General features: G+C 44.7%; 1 protein-coding gene and 1 long non-coding RNA gene across 3 annotated transcripts in view; one reads left to right on the forward strand and one right to left on the reverse strand.

Moving 5' to 3' along the window:
• The window catches only part of ZFR (zinc finger RNA binding protein), an 81094-nt gene extending 78693 nt beyond the window's left edge, over window positions 1–2401 (reverse strand). Inside the window, exons 1-2 of one of the 2 annotated variants that reach the window (XM_078066611.1) lie at window positions 2244–2401; window positions 1846–1945 (exon numbers count right to left, since the gene is read on the reverse strand). In XM_078066611.1, coding sequence (XP_077922737.1) covers window positions 1846–1945; window positions 2244–2280 — 137 coding nt within the window. In that variant the 5' untranslated portion in view covers window positions 2281–2401. The remainder of the gene's footprint in view (window positions 1–1845; window positions 1946–2243) is intronic. The other variant, XM_078066612.1, reaches the window with a different exon arrangement.
• LOC118544218 (uncharacterized) lies at window positions 1296–27930 on the forward strand. The gene is made up of 3 exons (XR_004921461.2): window positions 1296–1477; window positions 21910–22627; window positions 26267–27930. It is a non-coding gene; the product is annotated as an uncharacterized LOC118544218 (long non-coding RNA).
• Window positions 27931–27991: the final 61 nt, after the last annotated feature.

The raw sequence follows: 27991 nt of genomic DNA on the forward strand, positions 1-27991 counted from the left end.
TAACAACAAAAAATACTGTGTGAAACAAGTCACATTTTTAATGGTTAAATACAGCTTTGTCCAGAACACATAGTACTTGGTAGCACAGGATTTATAGCACAGATGCTGATTAGCTATCTTGTTTCCCAGAAAAAGAAAATGGCTTGATTTTTTTTCTCTCCCCACAAAAATTATTGGCTCTAAAAGGTTTTATCAAAGTAACTGATACTTTGTTAGTTTAATTATCACAACTTATAAGCAAAGAATTTGTTAATATCTGAAAAGCCCCAAGATTTTGCCCCAATAATTTGTCATCTCAGTCCTTTTTCTGGAATATGTCTCAAGATAAAACAGATGTAAAAAATGCCACATGCATTCAAGACATTTAAAACAATTATAAAAATTTAATACCAATTTCGTAAATATAATGCACACACATTTTAACAGCTCTTAAAATCAATGGGGTCTTAGGCATTGTATATTTTAATTGGCAGCAATTTTTTTTAATGATACATAAAATAACGTCACCCTTTACAAATAAATGGCATCTCAAAAATCCATGAAATACGGCAACTTTCTCAGAATTACAGGCTTTTACCCAAGATAGCCCAATATCTCATTTTACAAATGAGGAAAATGAAAGCCCAAATAAGTATGTCCCCAACGTCATAAAATCAAGAGCAAAAAAGACAGGGAAGCCAGGTCTTCTGATTCCCAGTGATGATGCCCTTTCCATTACACAACCCAACGCTTGAAGTTAATGAGATGAAAAAATTACCTGGGTTTAACCAAATAGTTAACACACAGATACCTAATATAATCTCCCTCTCTATAAAAAACTTGTCACTTAGGAACCCTGTAGGTTTATGCTCTGAATCTGAAGAGAATGTCTCTGACTCAAAAACAACGACCACAAAAAAAAAAAAAATCTAGCGTGTTTTTCTCTTTTGATAAGATGTATAATGAGCTACAGACACTTCAGAAATTAGAGCTTCCCTTAACGTAGAGATTTCATAGGATGCATCACAGTAAATCAGTATAATCTCACTTGCACCTCCCCCCACCCCCACGCCCCAGGAGAAAGACCCGCCAAGGGGAATTATTACCGCCCCCATCACCCCCAGCCTAAACTCAATAGTTAGAACAAGGCCGTGGATTCATTTATCAGTACTAGAAACTTCGCACATCTTCTCCAGTCTACAAACTACAAATTCACAGGTGGTTGGTATGTTTACATCTCTCCCCGGAGGAAAAAAAACTAAAGGAACCCAATGAATGTAGTGACACCCGCAGTTTGTTTGCAGGATTCGAGCGGAGGGACAGGAGGAGCCGAAGGAGAAGTACCCGAGAAAACGACACGTTATCTGGGCTCTGGGGGCCGCAGCACCGGGCGAAGACTGGCGCACGGGAGGCGTCGCGGAAGAGGCCGGTGGGCAGCGCGCTTCGGCACTCCCCTTCGCCCACCCTCTCCATTCCCCAAGTGGGAGGGCGATTAGAGGTGGGGACTGGACAGGCGGGGCGGAGACTGGGGGGGAGATCGGAGCCTCGGCCTCGGCTCCCTCCCTCAGCCGGCCGGGCGGGGGTGGCGGCTGAGCTCGGAGGCCGCGGGAGGCCATTTTAGCTGCGGGGCCGCCGAAAGCCCGGGCGGCCCTCCACGTCCCGACACCTCGGCCGTCCCTCGCTCCCGCCCCCACCGGGGGCCGCTGCCCGCCGCGGGGCCGGGCGGGGCGGGGCGGGAGAGGCCGCGGGGCCTCGGGCCGGGGCTCGGGGCCGCCGGGCGGGGGCCGGCGCGGGGGCGTCGTGTCGACGGGATCCGGGCGGAAGAGCGAGCAGGGGGAAAGAAGGGAGAGGGCGGGGAGCCGTTACCTATACTGGGCCGCAGCCGCCGCCGCCGCCGCCCCGCTGTGGGTGAATCCAAAGTAGTTGCCGGTCGCCATTTTGGCATCTTCCCCCAGCCGGCTGGGCACTGCGGCGGGCATGGAGAGTCGGGTCCCATGGCGGGAGGAGAGGTGCGGTGGGGCAGAGACGCCGAGGGAGGGAAGGGGAGAGAGAGAGGTGCTGTGAGAAGCCGCCCTCGCCGGGCCGGGACCGGGGCCGCGGCCGCGCCGCCTCCCCCTCCCGCCTCGCACTCCCTCACTCACTCGCACGCCCCGGTGGCGGCCGCCGCCTCCTCCCCGGAGCCAGCCCCAACCCCCGCGCCTCCCCGCGGCCCCGGGTCGGGGAAGGGGCCGGGCAGGGACCTCAGCGGGGTACATTATACTCACCATAGGTGAAAGAAACTACAGGGCATATGGGAATCATGGGCTCGGGCTGCTGCTGCTGAACTCTGAACTCTCACCCACTGCCTCCCTCCTCTGCCCCGCTCCTCCTCAGCGGAGAACAGACCGCCGCCTCCCGCCGCACTGCGCACGCGCCCCTCGCGCTCGGCACCCTGGGAGCTGTAGTCCCGGCCCCCTTCGCGGCTCCGGCTGGCGCGTGCCGGGCCTCGGCCGAGGCGGGCCTGGACGCCTTCAACGTGGTAGTGACAAGGAGCCGCAACAGGGGCTATAGAGGAGAGTGCCAGGAGCGCCTCGCCCTGCCTTGGGGGGATCAGGGAGAATGACCAGAGAGAGTGACGTCTGTTAGCCTTCTCTTACTTTTCACTCTCACTTTTGTGTGTGCAATGTTCTCTACCTTTCAGTCCTTCTCTCTTGTACACTTTTAATTAGAATTTGAGCGGGACTAATTTGCATGCTTCCTTATTTGCCTCATTCCTGCTTCTTGTTTCTAGTCTCATAATTGGGGAGGGAAAGACAGGGGAAGAGAGAAAAAGAATGCTAGTCTGTTGGGCTGGAAGCACACCCCCAAACACCCCTCCCGAACACCCTCTCCCCCACCTGCACCCACTCCTCGAGTCCCTCAACGTGTGTTGAGCAACCCCCCACCCCCACCCCCCGGCAGTGTCAGGCTAGGTCTTGGAGATACATCAACGAAGAAAATGAAGTCCCTTGCACACATGGAATTTACCTTCTGGGGAGGAAGAAGGAGGGTGTCAGATAATGACCAAATAGTATAGGGGCTGGTGATTGCAGCTTTAAGAATAAAGCCTAGTAAAGATAGAGAGGAGGGAGGTGCTGTTTTATGTAGGGTGTGGATACAGCAATCACCTGAGCTGAGCCTTAAAGGAAGTGAGGGAATAGCCTGGTAGATACCTGGAGGAAGGACAGCAAATAGAGGGCCCTAAAGCTGGAGTGCTCAAGAGCAGCAAGGAAGTTAGTGCTGCTGGAGTTGAGTGATAAGGAGACAGGATCTTCAGAAAGGTCCCTGGTAAGGATGCCAGATCTTTCATGGTAAGGACACAAGAATACTCTCCCTCATGCAAGCATTTCTTTCTTCCCTCTGCTTTCTCGCTGTTCTCTCTTTACTTTCCCAGTTCATTTCCAACCACTCTCTTTCCTCTTACAGTCCCTCCTCTTGTTGACTGCTTCCTTCCACCTTACCTCCCATCAATGCATAAGTGCTCCGTTTCACCTCCTCCTCATCTTCTCCATGCCCATGCCCCAGACCCTCTGCTACTGGTCTCTCCTCAATGTTTATTTATTTACTTATTTATTTTAAAAAAATAATCTAACCGTTTTTTAAAAAGTTTAAGTAATCTCTACATCCAATGTGGGGCTTGAACTCATGACCCCAAGATCAAGAACCACACGTTCCTCCAACTGAGCCAGCCAGATGCCCCTCCTAATATTTAACATGAGCATTAAAAAGAAATGCAAAGGGTGAATCAGAACTCACTCATGAAGTTTAGGGCTTTATCCCACCTTCTTATGCCGCAGCAGAAACAATACCGCAATTCTTACTTGTGCCAACCTGGCTCCCCCACACCTCCTACAAAGGTACGAGTTCTAAGAACCTGTCTGATTTATCCTCTTTTTCAAAAAAGAGAAAATGTAGAACATTGGGGGAAAAAAAAATCAATGTCATTGTTTTTGACAATACTGATTTTTTTTTTTTTAAGATTTTATTTATTTATTTGACAGAGAGAGACACAGCGAGAGAGGGAACACAAGCAGGGGGAGTGGGAGAGGGAGAAGCAGGCTTCCCGTGGAGCAGGGAACCTGATGTGGGGCTCGATCTCAGGACCCTGGGATCATGACGTGAGCCAAAGGCAGACACTTAACGACTGGGCCACCCAGGCGCCCCAATACTGATGTTTCTCTAGGCAAAAGTTATTTGCAGTCCAAGTGTGTTGCTAGGAAAAAGTATCTCCTACACATAGGATATTAGAACCACATTTTAAAGGTAATTTGTCTTGAACTTCATGGAGCAATAAAGCTTTTAAGGCACTGACTGTAACTGCTTTGATAAACTTGTACTATTAGTTACTAGGCTACTTGAATAAAACTGGAGGAGAAAAGACAAGTGTTAATCACCTGCCTAGGAAGATTATTTTTAGGCCAGTTTCATGCTTGGCTGTTTGGCAGGCCTTTAGAGAATGGAAGAGGGCTGCCGGCACACCTCAGTGAGCAAGCAGGTAACTAGAAAGAGGAAGGTGTGCCTCTTCTCTTTGGTAACTGTTCCTAGAGTTCAGAGTAGGTGTGGCAATAGTGAAAATTGTTTACAACAGTGTACTCTTCAAAGAGGGAATCTGTAGGAAGGGCTCAACTTACCTTTGGCATGGGTTTATTTAAGGAAGGAGTTTGGGATGGGCTGAATCAAGAAGCCTTGGGTCCTTTTCCTGGGTATTTAGTAGTGGAATGGCCTGAACACATTATTTAATCTTTCTCAACCTGTATGACAAGAATAATAATAACATCTCCCTCACAGGACTATGGTGGGGGGTTAAATGAGGTAGCATTTCTATAAAACAACGCCAAGCACAGGGTATTTATGTAAAAAGAACTAGGTGGGATGATTGTGAATCCTTTCAAAATCTACCTTCTAGTAAGTGCATGCACTGTGCAAGTCACTCACCTAAAACCAAAAAGTAGGTGGCTCTGCCCTAGGAGGTTTTATGTCCCAGAGTGTACCCAGTCTAGCCAACATGGTAATATGTAGTCCTCTAGACCAAAATCAGGTGGGAGACTTGACTGGAGGAAGCCAATTACAACATCCGTTATCCTTCATGTCCAGAAATGGTTGGCATTGGAATACAAAAAATTACACTTAGCAGTCATTCTCCACACTTCAGCTAGAGTGATGGGTTCAAAATGCAAATCTGATCAAACTCTTCTATGCTTCCTCTCACTCTTAGGACAAAGCAAAACTCACATGGCTTACAGAGTCCTGTGCAGTCAGGCCTACCAGCCTTTTCCAGCATCTTCCTCCTTCTTCCCTTCATTCCAGCCACCTTGGCCTCTTATTTACCATGCTCCCTCCCACCACAGGGCTTTGCAAGTTCTGCCTGACTAGAATGTTCTTCCTTCCTCTCTTCACCTAGTTAACCCTCATGCTTCAAGATCTCCACTCAGTCAATTGCTCCTCAGCCTTCCCTGACCCCTTGATCCATCAGACCCTTTTTATGCTCTCAGAGCCCCAGGCATCCCTGTTAATAATGATTAACATTATTTCTGCCATCAAACTACAGCTTGATGAAGGCAGGGTGCCAATATCGGGTGCCTGGTGATAGGCACCCAGTAAGTACTTACTGAATAAATGAACCAGGCAGTGCACAGCTTAATCTTTGATGATTCAGAAGGCAGTTTCAGGAACCTGTAATGCCTCAGGGTCATCATTAAGACTTCAATTAGCATCTGAGGGCAAATGAGAAAACATTAATTGGCAGACCCATTAACCACAAGGTGGAGCTAGCCTGAGAAGGCCTGTCCCTAAGCTCACCCCAAATACATCTAGTCACCTTTAGTCATACCTTTGAGTCGAGACCTGGTATCCTGAAAGGCCTTGTTAAAACGCAAACCTGTCAGCCAGAAAGGATAGCAATATTAGCTACTCTACATACCAAGAGAATAGGACATGGGGAATGAGGGCTTGGTCTCTGAAGCTGGACATTTGGCTTCAAATCTCAGCTCCCATTAACTGGTAGGGCTTTAACAACTTCCTAGAGGTAAAGATCTTAGATCAATGCAGGGTTCATTGCAAGTACTGTGAATGTTGGTTGGTTATTCTAACCATCACCCATTCTTGCGCAACCAGAGATGAAGCCAAAGGATGGATTGGGGTTTTTTGGTAGGGGAAGGGGAAGATCAAGCCCACAATGGCGCAGAATGGGCAGGACTGGGATAGGGAAGGGGGCACAGAGGATCATAGGGATGCATGCAAGAGGAGGCAAGGGGCAAACTGCTGCTGCGTCATTATTTCCCTGAGACCCCAGGGAGGGAGCATGAAGGCCAGGAAACTCACTTGGAACCTGTGATGGTCTCCCAGGATAATTACAGTCATTGCATTTGGGGATAATAAAGAAAGAACAGGAAATGAGGCTCTAGCTCTGGGCATGACTCGGGCAGGCTGAGACTCCAGGCATTCTGGGACCTTACCAACATAGGCAGATGGTGCTGGGAGGGGACAGCGTGTGGAAGACAACAGAGTCAGGCTAGGGAGCTGACCTAGCTGTCACACTGGCTCTTAAGGGCCAAATGGGTAGGACAATGTTCATGATTCAAAAGGAAAGTTCTAATTTTATTTTTATTTTTTTTAAAGATTTTATTTATTTGACAGAGAGAGAGAGAGAGAGCGCAAGCACAAGCAGGGGGGGCGGCAGAAGCAGGCTCCCCACTGAGCAGGGAGCCTGATGTGGGGCTCAATCCCAGGACCCCAGGATCATGAACTGAGCCGAAGGCAGATGCTTAACTGACTGAGCCACCCAGGCGCCCTGGGAAAGTTCTGATTTTAATCAAGAAAACTTTAACTGGGGGCGCCTGGGTGGCTCAGTCGGTTAAGCATCTGCCTTCAGCTCAGGTAATGATCCCAGCATCCTGGGATCGAACCCCGCATCGGGCTCCCTGCTCAGTGGGAAGCCTGCTTCTCCCTCCTCCACTCCCCCTGCTTGTGTTCCCTCTCTCGTTACGTCTCTCTCTGTCAAATAAATAAATAAAATCTTAAAAGAAAAGAAAAGAAAACATTAACTGCAGGATGTACTCCAGGTGGTGGTGTGATGGTGAAAGACCAGGAAGCATTCCCCTCTAAATTCTTCCGTTCCCCCCTCCCTTTCTCCTTCTCTCCCTTCCCCTCTACTCTCCTCCCTTCTCTCGGAGGAATAACTGTGTAGTCTAGGAGATGTGCTGTAGTAAGGATATTCTTCAGAATCCAGTTGAAGTTCTTTCATGAGTTTTTGGCCAATGGATGGTGGATGGTGGATAAATGGATGGAGACATGAAGGACTTTGAAAGAATTAAGTAGCAAACTGAGAACCATAGTCCAAGGTCAGACACTAGGGTAATCCACAGAGGTAAAATGCATCCTTGATAAACACAGTGACACCTACTGGTGCAAATGGGGGTTTAGCACAAAGATGACGTATTTCATCTCTGTAAGAGCGTTTGTGATACAGTGGTTTCTTCTAGGAGTAGGTTTTGTGGATTCAAATCCTACCTGCACCATATACCAGTTGTGTAGGCCAAGGACCAGTTATATAGCCTCTCTGAGACTCAGTTTCTTCAGGAACTCATAACACCTAGTTCCTATGGTTGCTATAGACATTAAATGAATTAATACAAATAAAGTTCTTAGAACATTGCTTGGCCCATAGCAAGTGCTCAGTGCAATCCTCTTGGTTACCGCAAAGACTGAATAGATATTAGCAATGTCTCCGGGAGTAAAGAATCTCTTGGCACAGAGAGTCTCTGATCTCTGTCACCCTGTTACACTAAATTTTTTCAATTAAATTTTTTAATTGAAATATAATTCATTTACCATAAGACTCACCCTTTCAAAGCATTCAATTCAGTGGTTTTTAATACATTCATAAAATTGTGCAACTCTCACCACTGTCTAATATCAGACCATTTTCATGACCCCATTAACAAATCCTGAACCCATTAGCAGTCACTCCCCATGCCCTGTTCCTCCGAGTCCTGGCAACCACTAACCTATTTTCTGTCTTTATGGATTTGTCTATACTGGACATTTAATATAAATGGAATCATATAACATATAGCTTTTTGTATCTGGCTCCTTTCACTTAGTCTAATGTTTTCAAGTTTCCTTTATGTTATAGCATGTATTGGTACTTCATTCCTTGTTATGACTGAATAATATTCCATAGTTTGGATATACCCCATCTTGTTTATCATTCATAAGCTGATGGACATTTGGGTTGTTTCCACTGTTTGCCTATTAAGAACAATGCTACTATGAACATTTGTGATGGCTAATTTTATGTGTCAACTTGACTGAGCCAAGGGTAGCTGGTAAAACATTATTTCTGGGGGTGTCTGTGAGGGTGTCTTTGGAAGAGATTAGCATTTGAATCAGTAGACTAAATAAAGATGCCCTCACTTATATGAGTGGGCATCATCCAATCTGTCAAGGCCCTGACTAGAACAAAAGGGCAGAGGTCTGGGGAATCTGTTCTCTCTGCTTGAGCTGAGACATTCATCTTCTCTTGCCCTGGGACTTAGAGCTCCTGGTTCTTGGGCCTCTTAGCTCCAACAGGGACTTACACTATTGGTTCTGATTCTCAGGCCTTCAGACTTGGACTAAATTTCATTACCAGCTTTCCTGGTTCTCTAGCTTGCAGATAGCTGATCGAGAGACTTCTTGGCCTCCATAACAGTGTGAGCCAATTCTTATAATAAATATCCTCTTATATATATCACTGTATATTGGTTCTGTTTTTCTGGAGAACCCTGACTCATACAAAATTTTGCATTGACATGTTTTCAGTTCTCCTGAGTACAATTTCTGGGATATACACACACAAAAAAACTTTCTAAATATCTCAAGTTCTCTTTCTCTGCACAGCCACTGCCCTAGTTTTGTCTCTTGCCAAGGCCATTCAACAGCCTACTAATTGGTCTTTCTAAGGATCTAATCCTCTCAATCCCATTCTCCACATAATTATCAAAGGATCTAAGTTTGAAAAAATAACAGTAATAATAGTAAGAACAACTATGTACATTACAATAATTCATTCTTTTAAAAAAAATCTGAGGTAGAGGGATGCCTGGGTGGCTCAGTCGGTTAAGCGCCTGCCTTCGGCTCAGGTCATGATCCCAGGGTCCTGGGATCGAGTCCTGCATCGGGCTCCCTGCTCAGCGGGGAGCCTGCTTCTCCCTCCCTCTGCCTGCCGCTCCCCCTGCTTGTGCTTGCTCTCTCTCTCTCTCTCTCTGACAAATAAATAAAATATTTTTAAAAATCTGAGGTAGAGACTATTATGCTTATCCCATTTAGAGATAAAACTGAGTTCACAAAGCTGGTAAATGCCAGAGGCAGGATTTAAATCTAACACCAACCTGATTCCAGAATGCCTAACCTCTATGACGTACCACCTTCCTGAAACACCTCTGGCCAACACGTCATTACTCTGCTGAGGACCTTACAAAGATTTCCACTTGCCTAAAATAAAAACATGGCCTACTACTTATTGTACATGGCTATATCTCATTCGTAAATTCCTGGAGTATTTGTATTATCAACTCTCTAATTTACTCTGAAGCATCCCATACTTTGCATTTCCTCACATACATCAGACTTGTCATTTCTTGTTCAATGTCTTTCTTTCCCCCAGGAGAGAATGTAGTAAGTGCCACAGAGTCAGGAACCATGTCTGTTTTATCCACTGTTAAATTCCCAATGTCTAGGACAATGGCAAGAACATAGTAGACACTTGATAGCTATTTGTGGGATGAACGAGAATAGTTCTGTGTTCTTCATCTCTTGAGGACAATGGCTTTATGATATGTATCTTTGGTATCTCCCTCCACTCTCCTCCAACTCCCACCTGGCACAGTACTAGGCACATAAGAAAATGCCAACCTGTTTTAGTCCTCCTAGCTCCCTTGACACTTTAGCACAGGTTATCTGCTGCCAAGTCTCAGCACCAGTGTTGTAAGGGTTTCTTTGTGTCAGTAACACATTCTGAGGAATCGGGAGAACATGCAGAATTCAAAATAGCCGTGAAGAATAACTATTTAGGGGCTTGGAGAAGAGTTCTAAGCCAGGCTGTGATCTCATTTAGAGATTGATATGAAATTAACGAGTGATGCTGAAGGGCATATTGGTGACAGAAACTAAATTTTTAATGTTTAATTTAAATACCCATATATGGGGACGCCTGGGTGGCTCAGTCGGTTAAGCGTCTGCCTTCGGCTCGGGTCGTGATCCCAGGGTCCTGGGATCGAGTCCCGCATCGGGCTCCCTGCTCTGTGGGGAGCCTGCTTCTCCCTCTGCCTCTGTCTCTCTCTCTCTCTGTCTCTCATGAATAAATAAATAAAATCTTTAAAAAAAAAAAAAATAAATAAATAAATACCCATATATGGCTAATGACTACCATATTGGATAGTACAGCACTAGAATCAGATGACCTGGGTTCAAATCCTGACTCCACTTTGTGACTGGCCAATTTATTCAACCTCTTTGTGCCTGCTCTCCTCATCTATAAAATGGGGAAAATAATAATAAGACTCATGTCATAAATTTGGTGTGAGGATTAAGTGACTACATACACACTTCAAGCTAGCACTGGGGTGGCTTGGAAAAGAGGTCAACTGACATACAAAAAATGGGTCATCTGGTCCACCTGATTGATAGAGTGCTGCCTCTGCTGGGAACACCCTTTTGTGGGCATTTACATGGTGTATTAGTTTCCTATTGCTACTATAACAAATACTACAAACTTCTTGACCTGCAACCACACACATCATCTTACAATTCTGTAGTTCAGAAAACTTATGGGGCTAAAATGAAAGTGTCAACAGGGATGCATACCTTTAGAAGGCTCTAGAAGAGATTCCATTTCCTTGCCTTTTCCACCTTCTAGAGGTTACCCACATTACCTGGCTCATGGCCCCTTCTTTCATCTTCAAAGCCAGCAGCAGAGCATCTCCAAATCTCTATCTGACTCTGACACTCCTGTCTTCCTCTTTTAAGGACCCTTGTGATTATATTAGGCCCACCTGAAAAATCCAGGATAATCTCCTCATCTCAAGATCCTTAACATAATCACACTTGCAAGTTTGTTTGGCTGTGTAAGAGAACATAGATTTGGGGACCATTATTCTGCGTACCACACATGGGATATGGACATTTTCACATTCAGTGGCCATTCTGAAAGGTCCATCCAGGTATCTCTCCCCTGGATCTTCCTGTCACCATTTTCTAGGCTTGTTCTTTCTCAAGTCCCTGCTCAGCTGGCCAAGTTACTAGCCAGTGCTCATTAACAAATATAGATCCATGCTCAGTCTATCTTTACTTACACATGAAGTAGATAATAAGGTATACACCCTAAATCCTGCCCTTTGGGAGGATTTTCCTTTACCACTATATTTCAGGGCTACCCTGACTGGGGCAGTAGGACAAAATCGTCCAATTCTAGCTGGAACCAGTATAGCATGCAGATTGATCAATGATTCTTCCATATTTGCCTCTTTCATTAACTGATCATAGGGAATTCCTGGTGAAGCTAAGGATGGCTGAAGGAAGAGAGGGCAAAGTACTAGGAGCAAGTTACAGGAGAATCCTGGGCCGCCTGGTTGTGATGGTGTATTTGTGCCTCTGGATTGCTCCAGCCTGGTCTCATACATATACCATTTCTATTTTGGAATGCTGCTGTATGTGTTTAATTTTACAGTTTGGTGGATAAGATAATACCCAATTCATGATGGACAGTTCTCATAGGTACTTGGTGTCGGGTCCAGAAGCCTCCCAGGCTAGAAGTAAATTTTTAGTAAATTTCAGTCATTTCATTGGTTCTAATCTGCCATAGATTGTAAAAGCAGCAAAGAAAATAACTCTGCCAATAATAATTGTAAGACAACATTGATTATAATTATTATGTATGCATTCCAAGTTCAGAGATATTAAAATGTGAAAAACAACAACAACCCACAAACCATACATCTTAGAATCAGTAAAATAAGATACCACCCAATCCATTCTTCCATTGTATATGTAAGGAAATAGGTCTAGAGAGGTAAGTGACTCGCCCAAGATCACAGAACCATGGTGGCACATCCAGACACATCTGACTTCTACTCCAAAGCCAGTTTCATTTCAACATAGAGATTTATTCCTAATGATTAGTATGAATAATAGCAACCCCAACTTTGCAAAATAAACTTACATTAAGTGCCCTTATTCTCCTTTATGTCAGAAATAACCAGGAAAAGTAGAGGCTAGGTCTCTCCGGACTGTGCTCCTTACACCTTCCCCTCTGCGTCTATGCTTGCATAATCAGGTAGCTTCTAGAGGACTTGCTTTTCTCTGGGGAAGGGGCCTGGAGGACCAGAATTTCTAAGAGGTGAAGGAGACTTTATTTGCCCTTTTGTGGTGGTTGAAAAGTTTTCCTTGCATAATGAATTGATTTTTAAATGAAAAACCCAGTTCTAAGTACATCTGATTTGCATACATCTTGGAAATACAGTCATTTGTACCCTGGCTCCCCCACTCCCACCTACCTTGAATCTGCTTTCTAGCCGTTACATGGCCCCCTCACCTCCCCTTCCTCTGCCCACTCCACACTCCACCTGTGCGGTCCGTCTCGCCTTAACTGCAGCCACGCAGCTGAGCTGGAGGCCAAGAGCGTCTGAGAGACCCCTTCTCTGCCTGGAAGGCCTTGGAGTTGTCATTCTCCCTCAGACACACAGTCAGAGCCTCAGAGCCCCAGAGCCTCCGGGTGTGGATGTGACTCAGCCAAGGTTTCTCCTGCCCTTGCCAGCAAGGACCTGAAGTAGCAGTCAGCCTCCGGGACCTTGAGAAAGGACTCCAAGCCTAGGTAGCCACACTCCTACCTTCCCGGGTTCTCGTAGCCACATCTCAAAGCCCCACAGGCAAGATTCTGTGTAAGGTGGGGTGGGAAGGATACATTTAAATGTCTAAACATGCAAGTGTGGAGCTAGTGGAGCTGTCTTTTTTTTTTTTTTTTTACATTTTATTTATTTTTGCGTGCGCGCGCGAGAGACAGAGAGCGAGAGAGAGAGAGAGAGAGAGAGAGCGCACAAGTGAGCAGGAGCTGGGCTGGGGGTGGGGCAGGAAGGGACAGAGGGAGAAGCAGATTCCCTGTTGACCGGGGAGCCGGATGCAGGACTCCATGCGGGACTCGATGCGGGATCATAACCTGAGGGGAAGGCAGATGCTTAACTGACTGAGCCACCCAGGCACCCCTCAATGATTGTCTTACACAAATCATTATTCATGCCCTGGGGTTCTGTTGCCAGAGGTTTCCACCCATTATAGAATAAGGGTTCTGTTAGGAAAGAAAGGGAAAGGCTGCTGTAGTCATCTGCTGGGGAGACTGGGTGGTTTCTGCAACCTCGAACTGGAGGCTGTAAAGTCCAATATCAAGGTCCAGCAGGGGCCAGTTTCTGTTAAGTATTCTCGTCCTGTTTGGAAACATGTGTGCTATGCTCTCGAATGCTCTCCCTTTCCTCAGGGTGTGTGCTAGGAGAGAGAGAGAGCAAGGTCTCTGATGTCTCTTCTTCTAAAGGCACTAATTCCATCTTGAGGGTCCCACCCTCATGACCTCGATTAACCCTAATTACACCCAAAGGCCTCATCTTCAAATATCATCACGTTGTGGGTTAGGGCTTCAACATAGGAAGGTGGGGGTGGCGGTGGGACACAAACATCCTGTTCATAACAGCTGCCAAGTAGGCAATAAATAGTGTCTGCCATTCCTTCTCTGTGGGATGATTGGGTGGTCCCAGCTTGGTAGCAGTCTGGGGAATATGTCGGTTGCAGGCAACATCAAAGATGCAGTTATGGTACGCTCAGCAATAGTGAAATCATGTTTCTTTCTTTTCTTTTTTTTTTATTTGACAGAGAGAGACACAGCGAGAGAGAGAACACAAGCAGGGGGAGTGGGAGAGGGAGAAGCAGGCTTCCTGCAGAGCAGGGAGCCCGATGTGGGGCTCGATCCCAGGACCCTGGGATCATGACCTGAGCCGAAGGCAGACGCTTAACGACTGAGCCACCCAGGCGCCCCTGAAATCATGTTTCTCTAGCCACTCAGGCCTAATACATTTTCTCACATTCTCCTTCACAGACCTCCAGAGCTTGGGACTCCTAGTGAATGGGCTCTATCCACAGACAATGTCCTTGATTATCTTAGTCATCGTAGGGCAGGCTGAGTGTGGGTGGGTGTTGCTTCTGTCATAACAAGACCTGGTTTATCCCAAAGAGTCTAGAATCTATGACGATGTGCAGTAGACTGTTGGCAATTTCCTGAGTTCCCTGCTCATGTACTCTTTGTCTGCCTATGTCCACTGTCTCCACCACAAACAACTTCATAGTTATCCACGTTGCCCAATTTTGAGGCAAGGCCTGGGGATGGATATTTCTAGTCTCCTGAATAAAGGAAGTAAATATGACAGATTAATATTTCACCAACAGTAATCTACATACTTCCTCACTTGATATCTTCAAATGTCTTCATTTCCACCACCTTCACCCCAGAAAGCTGGACCTGAGTCATTCACTTCTCTGTGGGTATAAAAATTAGGGATCTTTGATTACAAGTAATAGAAACCAACCCTGGCTGATGAAATCCACAGGGGACTTTAGAAGAGGCTATAGAAAGCTCAGATGCTTAGCAGGAAGGTTGGAGGATCACGCTCGGAACTGGATAGAAACAAAGTCAGCTCTGGATGGTAAAGAAGCCGGAGCTGCAGGAACAGCCTGGACAGACACCATTGTCTAATGAATGAAAGCCAACCGTTTTCAATTCAATTCTCTGCAGAACATTTGAACTAAAGGCAGGATCAATTTCAGATGGCCTGCAAATTTAAATGTGAAAGGAAAAAATCAATAAAGCCTTTAGAGGAAAACAGAGGAGAGCCCTTTTGGGCCAGAGAGGGCAGGGCAGGGTGTCACATACAAGCCAGGCTTGTCTAGGGGAGGACTCCTAATCTAGACCAGGAATGGGAGGTGCAGGCAGACCCCAGAGGTTTGGAGGGGGCATGTTTGTGGCTGAGGGGTTTGAGAAGCAAGCACAGCAGATCAAGGCTGTGGCAGCCTGATTGATTCCAGATGCCTTCTGTGGTGGCTTTGGTATTCCCAATACCCCTTCATTCTTAGAAAGGGTCAGCTCAGCCTGCTGGAAAAAGGCCTCAAGGCCCACAGCTGAGCAGGGACAGATACCATGCATCTCTTCCCCCGGTGAATGCGTTCAATTAGCTGGGGGCAAAGGATAGGAAACCAGCTTCGCAAGTGCAGAAATCCAGCATTCTCAGGGAAGCTCTCTGAGAAAGTGCAGCATACAGCTCGGAGATCAGAGAGGTTGAAATTCAGGGCCCCGGGTTACTTCAGCCGTGGAATAGAGCAGCGGAAGCAGAGACCACATGTTTTGCATATGTTTTCATGAAAGACAACTATGAGGGGCGCCTGGGTGGCTCAGTTGGTTAAGCAACTGCCTTCGGCTCAGGTCATGATCCCAGGTCCTGGGATTGAGTCCTACATCGGGCTCCCGGCTCAGCGGGGAGCCTGCTTCTCCCTCTGACCCTCTCCCCTCTCATACTGTTTCTTACTCTCTCTCTCTCACATAAATAAATAAAATCTTTTTTAAAAAATAAAGAAAAACGACTATGACTATTGTGCCAGACCTGTTCTAAGCACCTCACATGCACTATCTTTTCAATCCTCCTGATAACTCTGTTGTGTAAGTTACTATCACTCTCTTCATTTTACAGATGAGGAAACTGAGGCTCAGAAAGTTTAAGGCACTTGTGTTGGATCACACTCTGTGTCAACTTGACTGGGCCAAGGGGTGCCCAGACATTTGGTCAAACCTTATTCTGAGTGTGCTAGGAGGGTGTTTTGGGAGGAGGCTAACATTTGAATCAGTAGACTGGGTAAAGCAGTCTGTTGACTGAGTGAAGAGACAGAGCTGGGATTTAAATGTTGACAACATGGTTCCAGAGATACTTAGCCACTGTACCTTCTATTGCCTCTCATGGAAGCCAGGCAGATAAACATAGATCCCAAAGCAGACTATTTGGACTGGCAACCAGAATGACTCAGAAGGCAAGGAGACACTGATAGAGATGCATTCCAAGTTTGAGAACCAGAGAGCCAGAAGGGGTGCAGAGCAAGAGGGAATGTCATGGAGCCCGGGTGTGAGAGTGTGACCGTGTTGAGGCACAATTCCATACAGCCCTCATTTACCTTGTACCTCCCTTTGGAGGGCTCCCATATGTCTTTCTTTCTTTCTTTCTTTCTTTTTTTTTTTTTTAAGATTTTATTTATTTATTTGAGAGAGGCAGAGAGAATGCGAGCAGGGGGAGCAGGGAGGGGCAGAGGAGAGAGAGAGAATCTCAAGCAGGCTCCACACTGAGCTCGGAGCCCAACAGAGGGCTCAGATCTCACGACCCTGAGATCATCACCTGAGCTGAAATCAAGAGTCAGACACTTAACCAGCTGAGCTACCCAGGCACCCCCCCTTTCTTTCTTTTTTTTCTTAGGATTTTATTTTTTAAGTAAACGCTTACACTCAACATGGGGCTTGAACTGACTCCCCAAGATCAAGAATTGCATGTTCTACCAACTGAACCAACCAGGCATCCCTGCCCTCCAAATGTGTTTCTTAACATGTATGTGAGACTTCTGACACTAGGTTGATAGTAAGAATCTTAGGTTCCTTCAGAATTCCATAGTGGAAGCTGTCCAGTAAATCCTACTGCTTTGAGCATACAGCATCGGACTTCTTTAATACCTGCCTTTTTATCTTGGTAAGCGTAGACAGTGATTCTTATTTGCTTGTAGGATAGTGTACTTATTCCTAACCCTGGTCTCTAAAACTCTGCATAATTCAACAACCCCAAATCTCAGCTGCAGTCTGCCCAGTCTCCACTCTGAACCCCACATAACACATTTGTATTCCAGACTCTTCCACTTTGCTTTGCTGGCATACTCTTTCACCTTGTCTTTAACCATTTAAATGCCACCAATCCTTCAAGGCCTAGCTCAAGTTCCATCCCCTCCACTTAGCCTTCTGCATTAGGTTTTGCCGAGAAACAGAACCAATAGGAGATATATATGTATATCACATTTGGATAATATGTGATATATGTGCTTATTGCCAGGAAATGGCTCATGCAGTTACAGAGGGTAAGAAGTCCCAAGATCTGCAGTTGACAAGTTGGAGGGCCAGGAGAGTTTATGTGTAATTCCAGACCAAGTCCAAAGGCCTGGGAACCAGGAGACTTGATGGTGTCGGTTTCAGTGAAAAGCCCACAGGCTCAAGAGTCAGTGTTCTAGTTTGAGTCCAAAGGCTGGAAAAAAGACCAACGTCCCAACTCAAGCAGTCAGGCAAGAGGAGTCCCTTTTTACTTGAAAGAGGGTCGGTCTATTTTGTTCTATTGTTGATTCGATGAAGGCCATCTCCATGAAGGAGGGCCATCTGCTTCATCCAGTCTATTGATTCAAATGTTAATCTCATCCAAAAACATACAGCATACCCAGAATAAGGTTTGACCAAATGTCTGGGCACCCAATGGCCCAGTCAAGTTGACACATAAAATTAACCATCAAGGGGTGCCTGGGTGACTCATTTGGTTGAGTGTCTGACTCTTGGTTTTGGCTCAGGTAGTAATCTCCTGGGTTGTGGGATCGAACCCTGAGTTGGGCTCCACGTTCAGTGAGGAGTCTGCTTGAGGATTCTCTCCCTCTGCCCTCCCCACTCTCTCTCTCTCAAATGAATAAATAAATCTTTAAAAAAATTTAACCATCACACCTTCCTTCATTTTTGAATTGGAACTATATGCTCCAAGTCCCAAATTGTAACCTATGGTTACTCCTAAAGGGTGTCATTCCAGGAGGAGAAGGGACAACTTCCATTTTTATTCTTTCCTGTTCAAAAAGAGGGGTAAAAGTAAGTAGTGGAACTTTGAATAAAGGGTGCTTTTTTTGGGTGCTTTTTAATTTTTTTGTTAAGTTTTCAAATGATCTATATTAAAAAATGGTACATTCAAAAAAATGATCCAACTCCAACTGCCAGTTATAGAAAATGCAGAGGAAAAAGGAACATGTTTAATAAACCATGTGATACAATAAGCAAAACCCATGACTATTGGGAACTATTCAGGATAAACAACCCAGTTTCTTCAACAGAGAAATTGCAAGTGTTATAAAAAGAAGTAGAAGGAAAACCTATGATTAAAAGAGATTTTAAAAACATAGTGACCATTTGCAGTATGTGGACATTATTTGGATCCCATTAAAAAAAAAAACCAAAAAATGAAAATGGAAAAATTCATAGCATTTATGAGACAATTGGAAATCTAAAGGACATTTGACCCTATTAAGACTTTTTTTTTTTTGAGTGTAATGATTGTATTGTGGTTATATTTTAAACACTTTTAAAGAAACATACTCAAAATTTTAAGGATGAAATAATGTTATGTCTGAGATTTGCTTCACAGTAAATTGGACAAGGGTGTGGATGTGGCACGATTGTCATGGTTGATAATTTTGCGGATTAAGTGATACATAGAGGGCTCATTATACTATTTGGTCCACTTTTGTGCAAGTTGAAAATTCTCTATAAATAAAAAGATTTTAAAAATTATGATATGTCCAGCACAATTTAATTGTAGGTAATTATTTCTACCCCAGCAACTGTGAAAGACTTATTTAAAAATTTAGAGGTTCACTCAAAAGATAGTTGAAAATTTCAGATGCTAAGAAATTTCCATCTCCATTTTCCTCCTCCCACACAACATAATTGTCATTCCGGTTGCAGAACCAAACTCGTGTGAAACCACGTACAACACAAAGTAAATTGTCAGCTCACTTCTGGTTTCTGGCTGCAACTCAGCCCTGAGTTGGCTGTGTTCCTTCAGGTTCCCAGCTGAAGTCTCGGGTGAGACTTTTCCTGCTATAGAGACAGGAGCCAGACCCCAGGGCTTAGGCAAAACCCAGAGGGGTCACCAAGATGATTAAGACAGGGCCCCTGCCCTCAAGAACATGAATCCACCTTACATCCAAATGGAGAACCATCCACATTTCTCAGGGCATCTTCCAGAGTGTGAGATTCCAGATACATTGGATGCTCCTTAACTCACTTCTCTCACTACACTTGCTCCTTCGAGAATTCATCCTGCTTCACAGCTTTCCGCGCATCTAAAAGGTGATGATTCCCAGGTTCACGCCTCCAGCCCTGCTCTCTCTCCTGATTGCCGGCTCGAATGTTCGACTGTTTTTGTGACGAAGGCGCTTCTCCAGCTCCCGTGTAACAGGGCTCCAGCCATTTCCTCAAGGCGCACCGCCACCCCTCTGCCCCTCCAGGGAAGTCATTCCTGATGCTTCTCTTTTCTTTGCTGTCCACATCCAGCTGCTTACTAAGTCCTAGGGACTCTACCTTCAAACTGTTCCCCAAATCTGACTCCTGCTCACCACTTTAGCGCTACCTTTTGGTCCAAATCACTAGTGTCTCTCATCTGGGTTACTGCAGTAACCTTCCAACTGGTTTTGCTGCTTCTTGCCTTATCATTTGTATTGATGAAGATTAGGTTTTAAAGAGATTAATCAGATTATGAGTCACCCACCTACTTCCCTCTTAACTCTCTCTAGTGGCTTCCTTTTCTACTTATAACAAAATTCAAATTCCTTCCATGGCTGACAGGCTCCTCGACGACCTGAACCCTGCCTACCCACTGTTTCCCACTCCCTTTGGCTCATTCTCCTCTAGCCACTGGACTTGATTATGCTCTTTGGATGTTTGCTCCAGCCTCAGGTCCTAGTATTTGCTCTTCCTATTCCAGTTTGTTCTTCCTTAAAACTTCTTATGGCTTGTTCCCTCCCTTGGTTCAAGTGCCTACTTAATTGTTAGGTTCTAAGAAATGCCTTCTCTCTGCCCTATACAAAAGAGCCCTACCTCTTATCATTTACCCTCTTTTTTTGTATAACACTTATTGCCACTGAAAATGATATATTTATGTTTATTTCTTTATTTTCTGTTTCCTTCCCCTCCTCCTCCCACCAATGTAGGCTTCAGGAGGGCAAGGACTTTGTTTGTTTCACCATTGTATTTCTAGGGCTTAACTCAGTAATTGAATAAGTATTTGTTGAGTGAATTGAATGAATGCATCTTCCAGGACTAGTCTGATACAGACTTATCTTCTCTAGAGAATGGGAAAATGAAAATACCAGCTTGTTATCCTACTTAGAATCTCAGAGTGCAGGCATGAGCTATGGAGTTCATGTGAATTTCTACATGCGCTATCAGGATTCTTTTCTTAAAAGAGCCTGGTACCTGATACATTGGGACTGACACCTGGCCCCCAGAGCTGGACCCACATTCAATTAGAGATTATTAACTTTACCTTAACCTTCCTGCTGGTATTCTAAAAGGAAAGCAATTCACCCCAACAGGAGCACTCATACTTGGCCCGTGAGCACTGGTTAGGTTGCTGAGGAGAGAGGGTTTGAATGCAGCCTCGATAAGAGTCTCAAATCATCTTTAGGCCCAGCTGTCTTGTAACTGTCTCCTGGGGAGAGAAGTCTTGTGCTAAAATGCAAGAATTAGTTAAGCTTCAGAGCTGTAGAAAGCAGCACAGCGTGGCTCTGTTTTGTGGCCTCATACAGTTTAACCCAGGTTGGAAGAAAGTAAGTGTTTCATATCAGCTGGAACTGAGGGGGGTTGTACCTCACCCGTGACCCCAGAGACATGAGAGATATTATAGGGGATGGTGGGGGCACCAGCCATAGTGGGGAGGGTAAAGACCTGTGCAGCAAGTCACAGCGTGTGTCTGGTGAGTAGTGACTATCTGAATGACAGGCGAGGTGCACGGTAAAAACTGGGGATATGCCCAGCAAGGGGCTGGATTAAATTATGTTTAGAGCCCTTTCATTTTTTTTTTTAAAGATTTCATTTATTTATTTGAGAGAGAGAGCATGAGCAGAGGGGAGAGGCAGAGGAAGAGGGAGAAGCAGACTCCCCGCTGAGCAAGGAGCTGGATGCGGGGCTCGATCCCAGGACCCCGAGATCATGACCTGAGCCGAAGGCAGACGCTTAAAAGACTGAATCACCTAGGCACCCCTAGAGCCCTTTGATTAAAAAAATTTTTTTTTAAGATTTATTTATTTATTTTAGAGAGAGAGAGCATGCAAGCGAGGGGAGGGGCAGAAGGAGAGAGAATCTCAAGCAAACTTCCCACTGAGTGGGGAGCCCAGCATCGGGCTTGATTCCCCGACCCTGAGATCATGACCTGGGCCAAAATCAAGAGTCAGATGCTCAACGAACCGAGCCACCCAGGCATCCCTAGAGCCCTTTGATTTTTAAGACAGGTAATAAATTATATATCTTAGAACAATTTCTATTTCTATTTTTATTTATTTATTTTAAGATTTTATTTATTTATTTGACAGAGAGATAGCGAGAGCAGGAACACAAGCAGGGGGAGCCAGAGAGGGAGTAGCAGGCTCCCCGCTGAGCAAGGAGCCCGATGCAGGGCTCCATCCCAGGACCCCGGGATCATGACCTGAGCTGAAGGCAGACGCTTAACGACTGAGCCACCCAGGTGCCCCACAATTTCTATTTTTAAAAAGTAGGGGCTGGGGGCACCTGAGTGGCTCAGTCATTGCGTCTGCCTCTGGCTCAGGTCATGATCCCCGCTTCCGGCTCCCTGCTCAGTGGGGAGCCTGCTTTTCCCTCTCCCTCTGTGCTCTCTCTCTCTCTCTCAAGTAAATAAATAAAATCTTTAAAAAAAATAAAAGAAAAAGAAAAAACAAAAAGTGGGGGCTGGATCAGTCAGGTTTTCCTGCAATGATTTTGTTTAAACAAATAAACTCAAATTTCAGAGGCTTATAGCAACACCACCACATCTATGCTTCTCACCATAGGTCACTGGAGTGGTTCTGCTTCAGGCTGTGAGTCTGGTTTCGGGTCAACTCCCCGTGTCTCTCACGCTGGGACCAGCAGCTTCTCATGGCACATGGCTGAGGTCCAAGAAGCCACGCCAGACCTTGCAAGCACATTTAAAGCCTCTGCTTAGGTGACGTTCATGAATATTCCATTGACAAACAAAAGAGAGAGTCCAGCCCGACATCAATGGGGCATGAAAAGGTACTGCACTGGGAGACCCTACAAAGTCACACCGAAAAGGCTGTGGATGTTTCTTTTTTTCTGCTGGGAGGAAGCGAAGGAGCAGTAACCCAATATCCTACAGGGCCCATCAAGGCTGTTTAGAGGCACAAGTGAGTTACCATGGAAACATCTTGAGTGAGAAGAGTAAAATCTCAACGGTAGGGGCATGCAGCCAAGATTGTTCCTTTGTTACTGTTACTTTGATACATATTCCTTGATTTTTACCCTCCAGGCTAAAATATGAGCCTACTTGATTTTTGCCCCCAGGCTAAAATATGAGCCTCTGGAAGCTCAGATTACAGGGTCATGAATCTCTGTCTCTGGCAGGAAGCACCAAGGCTGAGAACTTGAGCACATAGAACTTGCAACTTGTAATGTAAGGAGCTGTATGCTCAGGCAGCGAAATGCAGCAACCAGGCCTGGCATGGAAAAATAAAGCTCTTGGGTCTTTTTCAAGTTTGTTTAAAATGACAGGTAAGATCTTCCTTGCTCTGTGTTCACGAGCTTGCTTCCGCCATGACGTCTTTTCGTATCTAAGAATTACAGCAACACTCGGTGTACCGACATTGTGTGAAAATCAAGGTCCGATGCAACTGATATTTCCATGTAATGGAAACTTGCCCCTTCAAGTGCCAAAACAGTGTTTATTTTAACCACTTTAAAAAAACAGAAATTGCTTTAAAGTATGTAACTTGCTAACTGTCTTAAAAAACAAAGGGGCCTAAACATAATTCAGTCTTTTCTTAAAGACTCAGGATATTTGGGGTGTCTGGGTGGTTCACTGGGTTAAGCATCTGACTCGATTTTGGCTCAGGTTGTGATCTCAGGGTCCTGAGATCGAGCCCCACATCAGGCTCTGCACTGAGCGTGGAGCCTGCTTGGGATTCTCTCTCTCTCTCTCCCCCTTTCCCTTTGCCCCTCCCCCTGCTCTCACTCAAAAATAAATAAATAAATAAATAAATAAATAAATAAATAAATAAATAAATAAATAAATAAATTATGGGGGTACCTGGCTGGCTCAGTTGGAGGAGCACATGACTTTTGATCTTAGGGTTGTGAGTTCGAGCCCCACGTTGGATGCAGACATGACTTAAAATAAATTAAAAAAAAAATTTTTTTTAAAGATTTTATTTATTTTTTGACAAAGAGAGACACAGTGAGAGAGGGAACACAAGCAAGGGGAGTTGGAGAGGGAGAAGCAGGCTTCCCGCAGAGCAAGGAGCCCAATGCGGGGCTTGATCCCAGGACTCTGGGATCATGACCTGAGCCGAAGGCAGACACTTAACGACTGAGCCACCCAGGTGCCCCAAAAAATGTTTTTAAAAATTAAAAAAAAAAGTAAATTATGACAACCTGATAAAAATAAAATTTCTGTACTACCAAAGATACATACTCAACTTACAAAGCAAGCAAAAGACTAGAAAGAATAGTTATCACAAATATAAAAGGCAAAATATTAGCATCCAAAATATATAAAGAATGCCTACAAATTAATAAGGAAAAGATAACCTAAAAGAAGTATGGGCAAAGGAAATGAACAGACAATTCCGTGAAGAGGAAATACAAATGGCCAAAAACATAAAAAGATGTTCATTCTCCCCTGTGATAGAATCATATATAGCAAACCAAAACAAAGAGATCCTTTTTACCTATCATATTGGCAACAATTTAAAAGATCACTTATAACCAACATTGATGAAGATGTGGGGAAACAGTTATTTACACACCTTCTGGCTTAAGTGCAAATCATGTCTAGCCTTTTTGGAAAGCAAATTGTCAGTCTTCATTAAATTTTTTAATGTGTATACATTCAACCTAGATATTCACTTCCAGATGGCTTGCCTGAGGAAACTTGCATGTGTGCACTATGAAACATATAGGATCTTCCCTGGCACCTGTTCATTGGGTGAAAGACTAGAAACAATCTAAATATCCATCAGTGGGGAGAGTGTTAAATAAACTCTGGTAAGCCCATACTGTATGTTGGGGGAACCTCCATTTCTTTTCTGGTCTCATATTTCCAATGAGAGGAAATTAGAGTCCCCCCCCCCCATTCACACCTCTCTATGGGAAGAGGGGACGTCTATGATTAATGAATTTGGAAGAAAGAACTGGATATGTTCAGCCAAGTTCTTTCCTTTTTCTCTTTTTTGATGATCCTCAGGGACACTGCATTTTGACCTGTTTTCCACTGCTTGACACGGTAGTAAATGAATGAGGAAGCCTATCTATCTCCACCCCATCTATCTAATTATAGGCTGAACTGCTTGTAGCCAAAGATTTGAATCCATGTTCTATCCAATGCTCAGCAGTAAAAAAGCAGACACTGTGGTCTACTGTCTATTTTTCGGTTGCTTCTGTTTGGGGATTGGAATAAAGAACTGTAAATAGTAACCTTCTAAAAACCCAACAACTTGGAACCTTGAGCAGTAGACTGGGATTGGCCCTAAGAACAGAAAAAAACACATGGAGAGATCATGCTCCTGGCACAGCCCCAGCTGCTGGCATTAGGCTTTGCTGCCGTCGTAGGAAGGACAGGGCCAGGGTTCCTTTTGCCCTTGACTGTTTGAAATATGGTTTGAAATGTGGCCACTTTTTATAGCAGCTTTTAGGGTCAAGCAGGAAACGAACCTCTTAGATTCATTTGGCTTGTCTACAGGTTAAAAGTCACATCCACCATGCTGACCAATTATATAACCTCTGACCATGACTTTGGATTTTAGAGACTCAAAAAATATAGCTCCATCATCAGAATGAATGCGTGCACGCATTCACATATGTGTTTAATAGACTTTTTTTTTTTTTTTTAAAGATTTTATATATTTATTTGACACAGAGAGAGAGAGAGAGCACAAGCAGGGGGAGCAGGAGAGGGAGAAATAGGTTCCCCACTGAGCAAGGAGCCCGATTCGGGGCTCAAACCCAGGACCCTGGGACAATGACCTGAGCCGAAGGCAGATGCTTCACCGACTGAGCCACCCAGGTGCCCCTTTAATAAAAAATTTTTTTTTAAATTAAAGTATAACATACATGCAAAAATGTACTCAAGTGAACACTACCAATATCCACCACTCAGATCAAGAGACAGAAGGGTATCTTATTAGTAAACAACTATGCCAACCTCTTGGGTTGAAGTAGAACGACACCTCAGTAGGATTACTATAAAGCCAAAGGCTAAGAAGGTGATTAAAAGACCTATATCTAGGAGTCAGAGGGTCAAGGAAGAACTAGTTGTTTCAAACTAGGTTTGAAAAATCTGCTTTAAGGCGTGCCTGGGTGGCTCTGTCAGTTAAATGTCTGACTCTTGATCTCAGCTCTGGTCTTGATCTCAGGGTCGTGAGTTCTAGCTCTGTGTTGGCTCCCATGCTGGGCGTGGAGCCTACTTAAAAAAAATCTGCTTTAGAATAGAGCAGTGGAAGAATACAAGCAAAATAAGGAGAGAGAGATTCCCTTCAGAGAAGATTGAGATCTGAGAGCCTTGGAATCAATGTGTGGTCCCCAGAGCAGTAGCATGAACCTCACTGGGAACTTGATAGAAATGCAAATACTCTGGCCCTTCCCCAGACCTATTTCATGAAAGTTCCAGGGGCAGAGCCCAGCAACAAGCCTTCCAGGAGATTCTGATGCCTGCTAAAAGATTGAGAACTATCTTAGAGCATAGGCTAGATGGATTTGAAAGAGAAAACGACAAATTTTGTCATGAACTGTCATACCTCCCATCTGTTCTTCTAAGGGCCCATTCATCTTTCCCCACAACCATTTACTCTCCCCAGGAGGCCTACATCCCTCTGCCCGTTTCCCCATTAAGATAGTATTTAACCTTGAATTCTAAAGCCCCTTCTGGGAGTTAGTCATTTTCTCCTGGGTATTTCCCATGTACACACGAGGAATACATGTTAATGGACTTCTGTTTGTCTTTCTCTTGTTAATCTGTCTTTTATTACAGGGGTCTCAGCTAAGAACTTGGAAAGGGTAGAGGGATTTTTTTTTTCAATACCTACCCCCGGGTGGAATTGTTTGATTCAGGAAGATGATATTAGAATTTGTTTGCTTGTTTGAAAATGAAGGCTTTCAGGAAACCCAGAACTCACTAATTTAATGTCTCTTTTTCAGGGACCCCACAAGATGAATTGCAGGTGATTATGTTAGAAAAACAATATCTGGGCCAGAAAGCAAAAGGCTGGTGGGGATGAAGACACTCAGGCCCAGTGAGCAATATCAGCCACGTAGGAGTTAGAGAAGAGAGTGAACGGACATAAATAACTAGCTAAACTGCTTAAAAGCTTCCTGAAGGGGGATGGGAACTACAGGGGATATGGAACTCCAGAGGTTTACCCCACTACCACAGAAAAAGACCGGGCAGAAGAAGTAATTCAAGACCTGAAATTCAAATATAGGACCTCAAAAATATGCAAAGCCAAAGAAAGCCTAGGGCTTGATGAAGAACAGATGGCAAAGGTATGGGCCCTCTGCAGGCCTCTAGGAGAGTGCTTGACTTCCGAATCTGCTGGGGGTGGCTAGCGGAAACAAAAGTGGGCACTGGGGAAAACAGGCCCTGAAGTCCCAAGGAATGCTGGTGCTGAACAATGAGAACAGCTTTCCTGGGGCATCTCTACTGAATTTAAGCCCTGCACAGACCTGGGTATCCACAGCAAGAGGAGCCCAGGAATGTGCTGTGGATGTTCAGGAGAGAGTGTGAACGCTTTGTCACCAGACAGAGCATGGAGTGGCCAGGAACACAGGGGGAGATATGAACTAAGAGGTTGGAAGTCAGTTGGGTGGCTAAGAAAAGAACCTCAGATAAAACATGGTGACTTTGCAAGAAGACAGGAATGTCTCAAATGCCATCCTCCAAAGGAGACATTTTTCTTCTATGTATACTAAATGTATGGTTCTCTAACTCACCTCTTGGTTTTTTTGTTTTTGTTTTTGTTTTTGTTTTTTACACAGTTTGTTTTCAGGCTATCGTCTCCAGATAGCTGATGTGGATGATTTACTTTCTGGTAGGGCTGGAAACAAAGATTTCTTCAACTAGTCTCCTTCTCTCAGATCCCATGGCCTTGGTCTTTGGTAATCATAAGTTTCTAGATTTAGGTTTATGTACTTACAGCCATCATGGGGTGTTGGGAATTGCTTGAGTTCCCAAAATATGGTAGGTATGTGACTGGTGCTATGACAGTCTTGTGAATCCTATTTACTCTTTGGACTCACTAAGAGAGAGGTACATTAGAGTCTTACATTAGAGTCTTACCTCATTCAGTGTGTGAAGGCTTAATAGAACTACACTCATTCCAGTGGACACCAATAGGAATGCATTTTGCTTCGCTCCACTGGGCATCAGTGTGAGAAACTTCAGGCAGAAACTGAGCATAATAAGTCAATCAGAGAGGAAGAATTTTGGATTTTAACCGCAAACTTTAAGTTACAAGGTTAAGGGAATTCAATATCTGGACTTTAATTTTTCTATGAGATAGCCATCATAGGAGGGAGAACGTATTCAAATCTCTATGTTACAGATGTTGTGTTTTTGGTTATTGTGGCAAAATATACATAACATAAAATAACATTTACTGTTTTAACTTTTTTTTTTTTTTTAAAGATTTTATTTATTTATTTGACAGAGAGAGACATAGCGAGAGAGGGAACACAAGCAGGGGGAGTGGGAGAGGGAGAAGCAGGCTTCCCCGCGGTGCAGGGAGCCCGATGCGGGGCTCGATCCCAGGACCCCGGGATCACGACCTGAGCCGAAGGCAGACGCTTAACGACTGAGCCACCCAGGCGCCCTGTTTTAACTATTTTAAGTGTATGGTTTAGTAGCATTAAGTACATGCACATTAC

The sequence above is a fragment of the Halichoerus grypus genome, chromosome 2 (assembly GCF_964656455.1).
Source record: "Halichoerus grypus chromosome 2, mHalGry1.hap1.1, whole genome shotgun sequence".
NCBI lineage: Eukaryota > Metazoa > Chordata > Mammalia > Carnivora > Phocidae > Halichoerus > Halichoerus grypus.